Source organism: Orbicella franksi, unplaced genomic scaffold, assembly GCF_964199315.1.
Source record: "Orbicella franksi unplaced genomic scaffold, jaOrbFran1.1 SCAFFOLD_46, whole genome shotgun sequence".
In the NCBI taxonomy this organism is placed as follows: Eukaryota; Metazoa; Cnidaria; class Anthozoa; order Scleractinia; family Merulinidae; genus Orbicella; species Orbicella franksi.
In genome coordinates this window covers 82,233-87,917 of record NW_027670462.1, presented here as the reverse complement: position 1 = coordinate 87,917, position 5,685 = coordinate 82,233, and the positions used below count along the sequence as shown (strand labels likewise).

Below are 5,685 nucleotides of genomic sequence, written 5' to 3'. Positions count from 1 at the left end.
AAAGCGTGTGGAAAACTACCCTGGTTTTGAAAAATTGGCGCACGTAATTCAGCATGGTCTAAAGCGGTTTATAAAAAATATTGAAGGCGAGTCAATGGAGGCAAACGATTTTAGTAATGCTTTGTAGAAGTCGGTCTGTTGCGTAAATAATTCCAAATGTTACGAACGTTTTCACAAAACTTAACCCTTCAAGTTAAATGGCAGAAAAATCGTGAGGGGAGAGGAACAAATTTCGTAATTTTTTTTCAAAACATTATCCGAAAACCTTATGAAGGTAAAATGGACCACAACAAAACAAGACTAAAATAGGGTAATACGTTCGTTTGCAAAAACTCATGTTAATGCATATAATATAGCATTTACTTTGTCTTCTATCTTTTCAGTTTATGATTCGAAGAAATAAAAACGTATAACTGACTTTTAAAAGTTGATTTAGAAGTTTTACAGCAGTTTTTAAAGAATGCGTCAACAGTTCTCGCGACAACCCTTTTTTTCTCGCGGGTCTTTAATTTCGATTTTTTTTTTTTTTTTTTTTTTTTGCAAAGGAGACGATTCAGTCGCAAAAAAATAAGTCCAGCGTAAATGAGGAAAAAAAAAAATGTAGCTCGTAATAACAAGCCTCGATAGCAAAGTAGTGTTGTTGGAATACTTCAACGTGGAAAAAAAAAGAACTTCATAGAGATGTTGTCTGTTAAAATGGTTACAAAAATGGTTACGAGTTTAATTAAATGGTTACGAGCATTAATTACATATTAATGGTGTCGTTAGAAAACGTTTGAAGCTGTCCTTCAGTAGCATGATGATTAAAGAGACGATTCGATTGAAGCCTTGAGCTACAGTATTTTGTTTTTATTCCAAGCTTTCGCCGATCTACGGCGTCGTCAGTGAAAATTGTATTTTCTGTACATCGGTAGATCGGCTAGACTTTCTAAAAGTTCTTTCCAATAATTCTTCCCTAGCCTGCTAATTTCGGTCAAGGATTAAGAAAAGGTCGACTTGTGGCAAGTCTATAGGTCGGCGTAAGCTTGGAATTAAAAAGAAATACATAAGCTCATGCAAGACCTCAATCGAATCGTCCATTGAATAGGTCTCATTAGCGTAGAGGTGTAATGAAGCTATGATTACCATTAGATGTCTTGAAAAAAAAGTGCGACGTTCAATTTACTAAAATTCTTCACGAACACACTGATACCCTAGTAAATGGTTTGAACCCAGGAGTATCAGTAGTTTGTATAGTGTGATCATCCGGGTGAGGGTAGTTCTGAAAGGAACTGTTGTTGGTGACTGACGTTTCGACAACCTGAGAGGAAGTCATCTTCAGAGTCAAGTGAAAAGTGTTTGTCAGTCGATGATGTTGTAAGTCTGAACCGTTGAACGTGATTGGTCAGTTTAGCCATGATGGTATTGGCTGAAAGACTCGTGTAAAGTTTGTCATCAGTCATTAGTGGGTTTCAATCCGTCTATTGTTAGTCAAATTGGTCGGTTTTTGGTCCGTCTATTGTTAGTCAAATTAAGTCGGTCTGTTAGAAGCCCGTTTGTCGGTTTCGTTTCCGTCGTGGATAAGTCGTTTGTAAGGCGCCGGCAGTTTTTGACATCTGTTAAGAGGCGTTTGTTCTGGGTTAGTGTACCAGCTTTCCAGAGTCAGCCGTTGAAAATAGTTTGCACTGATGTGTAATTTTTATTTCTTATCTGGCTGAATTGGTCCGCGATGAAAACGACAATTCTGATTGGTTCCCGGACCGCTCACGAATTAATTTCGTCGAATTTTTTCTCAATTCATTGCACAAAATAAACAGTTTTTTGGTAAGTAGAAATCTTTTTGCCTTCATCAATGTTTGGAGGGCAATTCAGTTAAATGTTCACAAAAGCGACGCGATGAACGTAAATAAATACCGGGATAAATGCAAACCTTTCACGCCCTTGTTATTGACAATGGATCGTGGAGATGCATCAATTTAGCAGCAGATTAAAAAGAGACATTTAAATAAGTACTGAAATAGCTGTTTCCGTTCGTATTGGAAAATTTTGGTCTCGTTCTTTTCTTCGAATTTTTTTTTACCTCGCCTGCTGCTCGGTTCATTAACCTACAAAAAAAGAACTCGACCAATGTTTCTCCAATAGGAACCTCACAATAGCTCAATGGTATATATATGTCAATTAGAGTTGCACCTTGAAAGTCGCCTTTTCGCTCACTAATTCATATACAGTAGTCACAGACACGAGGAAATTTATCGATGCTGTTCTCGCTTCGCGCTCCTAACGACTGTGCGCAACGTATTAACGATGTAGACTGATTGCAGCCATTGAAATTCAAGTTGTTCCCAGTAAAAGCATATTTATTGGGTACTTGTCAGCTCCTACCTTTTGGGGCCATTGAAAATACAGTTTTAAAGATCTCCTCGATTTAAACCTTTACTCACGACGGGAAACTAATTAAAACCTTTCGCGGCTGACTTCGATTCTCGCCTGCTGATGGGTAGATTTGACAATCGAGGCAGATATATTGCAAGTTCAAGAATCAAGAATCAAGAAATAAATGAGACAATATTTCAGTAGCTATGAAATCATTTATTGAAGAAATATGCAGCTTAATGGTATTTCCGAAACATTGTCACTAAAGCTATTAAGTTGTACTCCTTTCAACTAATTCATTATTCATATTTGTTTAAACGTAAAAGATAAAGCTTTAGACTGTCAGACGTCAAAAAGCATCCTATTCACACCATCCATTTTGTAAAAATAATCATACCTTCACGTTTTTTTTTACTCGTTATTGTTAAATAATGCTAAAATGCACCTGCCAGTTTTGTAAGGCAAATTGTAGGGTGTAGGCAATCGCTTCTTCAATTTTCCTACATATCACAAACCACAATTTAAGAAAAACATAACAAATCAAAATTTTCGAAGTTGTGGTATTATTTGTCTCTCAAGGACAGATGCACAATTCGCGCGCCTCTTTAAATATTGGTATTTTAACAACTCTACGTGCCACTATTCTTTAACTTTCTGCTTGCTTTTTGTGAGTATAATTCGCCACAGGAGTGTTCTGCTCAATTAAACTCGGAGTGGCAAGTACTGAAGGGTTGCCGTTTGATATCGTGCTAACTGTTCGTGTGCGTCGCCTAAAGCTGGCGCAAGCTGTGTGACTAACCGATCGTAAAGCTTGCCTATACTGCGGAATTCTCCAGGCGTAGAGAAACGGATTCACCGCGCAGCTAATACAAAGCATCGGCAAGGACAACGCTTTTGTGATTGCAAACCCTATCTTGCCACATACACCATTGCTTTCTTCCTCGTGGCATTGCTCTTCCAAATTGTTAGCGATTAAATAAGGCACGATCGATATAAACAGCACAACCATAATTAACACAACCGTCAAAACGATCTTCTTTTCTAGGCTTATATTCCGGACGAAAACGCGCGATCTCCCGCCTACCGTGTTCTCGGTTCGCCCAAAGACGAAGTTTCTTGAATAACGACGGAATTCGATGTAAGTGGCCGCGTAGACAGCGCAAAGAGATACCAAGGGAACTGTAGTCTGCAGGTGAAGATCAACTGAATGGAACAGTTCTTCGGAGCCACCGGTCGAATGAGAGGCTTCGAACACGCCACAAAAGAGCCAGATTATAGTACAGCAAACGACGACTCTCCTCGTTATTACGAGCGCTTTATATTTCCAGGAAAGCTTGACGGCTAAGTACCTATCAACTGATAATGCAACAACCGTCAGAATCGAGATCTTTGTACTGACATGAGATGAGATCAAGGCAATCTTGTACAGCTTCTCTCCCTCGACTCCAGTTGCGACGCAAAACATGTACGCTGCATACAAGGGCTGTACGAAAGATCCCCCAATAAAATCACTTAGCGCGAGACTAACCACAAAAGATGTAGTAGCGCGCGTTCGGAAACACTTGTGTGGGTCTTTGTAGACAGTAAACAGCAGAAGACTGTTTGTTGAAAACGCAAGTACGCCAAACAACAAACTAAAAATTCCTGCCAAAAGCGCCACCGTTGGAATCTCTTCAATATGTTTATGATCATGATCGTGTGATTCGAGGCTCTCTTTCATAATTGCGATTTCTGGAAACTGTTAACCAGTAAAAGCTTTATCGTCGAAACTCGTCATTTGCCCGACAATAGGGACAAATGTTATTCATAACGTTGACTAATGAATCAGCTTGGTCACACGAGCCCGCGAATGACTCAGTTTCGCGATTTTTTCTCTCGCAATGTTCCTTTTTCCAAATTGATCCCCGAAACTCGTTGGACTGAGAACAAGCACCGGTTTCACAAGTCCTTTGTGTGAGCGAAACAACATCTAGCCACTGCTTGATATAACCTGTGTCAGTGAGTTTTCCCATTTGCTTACTGTATAAATTTACAAGTTCTCAGTTTAAACAATAGCAGATGACGTCCAACAGATGATTGTGACATTACCTCTATCCATTATGCCTCCAAATTAACAATCTCTACCGCCAGGAAGCAGCTATTGTAAAATTGTGTCAGCCAACCAGACAATGGCATCATTTAATGGCAAACTCTTCTACTAAAAGAAATTAAAATTACCGTAATCATCTGTCGCTAACGAAAGAGTATACAATTGCCTCATTCTAGAACAACCGGTTTCTGGCTTAGCTGATGCAATTTCGTGTTATTGAGAAAGAGTATTATCGACCAATACACGTTCTCTTAAATAGGTATAAAACTTCCACGGAAAGAGAAAAGAAAAAATAGTTTCCAGTATTTACTTTACGGCAGAACTTAAAACAACAATGTTAAGCTGGGAAACTAAACTTTATTGTAAATTGCTTTTATTTCCGTGGATGATGTTACTTTTTTTATCAATAATCTTTCTGAAATTCAGTTGAAACAGCTTCCGTGTGTGCAAACATCAACGTAATGAAACCTTTCAATAAATGAATACATGTTAGATGTCTTTGAAGCTCAAAAGATCTTTAGCTAACGACAAATAGGAAATTTACTCGCCGTAGAATTTTTAATTTAAAAAAAATCCTTCTGGTAGATTTGTCATTTAATTGAAGAGAAATAATATGGGTCTGATATCTGAAAACACAACTAACTGTTATAGAGAAGCCCCGCTTAAAATCGCGTATTCAAAAAATAATAATAATGATCACGAGAAAACCTAAAATGAACGATTTGAATTTGAAATCAAATGGCTCGATGGTTAATTCATTTTGATTGAGTGTTTTAAATTTTGGAAACAAGAGGATTATCCGAGATCATTTCATGTCAAATAAATTTGTCCACGACAAATTGAACAAACCGGTGTCTCACTTCGTAGCCTTCCTTTCTCAGCGCTTGTGTTACTAAGGTAATTCTGATTAGTTTCCTCTGCTTGACAGCGAGGCGCAAAATGAATAAAACTTAACGAAAAAACACGCGGCAAACCACTTAGTTTTTTTTCAACGTGCTCACCTTACAAGTCCAAGGTAACACGTACAAATATTCATTATTTTCGTTTCCTTCGTTTTAATTAAACGAATCATAGTTTTTGGAGCTGAATTAACATGAAACAAAAGTTCCATTCCGACAATTTATGATGGAGTTGTCGACCAAAAATATTGACTACTACTATATAAAATAACGACTGCGGCTGCGGGGGATCGATTCACCGTAATTGCTTCCGGACAGTTTTGCTTCTTTAATCCATTTTATGCC

The 5,685-nt window shown here is 38.1% G+C and overlaps 1 protein-coding gene across 1 annotated transcript; it reads right to left on the bottom strand.

Annotated features, from left to right (window-relative positions):
* Window positions 1-573: 573 nt before the first annotated feature.
* LOC145471908 (adenosine receptor A3-like) lies at window positions 574-4,736 on the bottom strand. The gene has a single exon (XM_081454904.1). The coding sequence runs from the start codon at window positions 4,070-4,072 to the stop codon at window positions 2,999-3,001; it is 1,074 nt and encodes a 357-aa protein (XP_081311030.1). The 5' UTR covers window positions 4,073-4,736; the 3' UTR covers window positions 574-2,998.
* Between the last annotated feature and the right edge of the window lie 949 nt (window positions 4,737-5,685).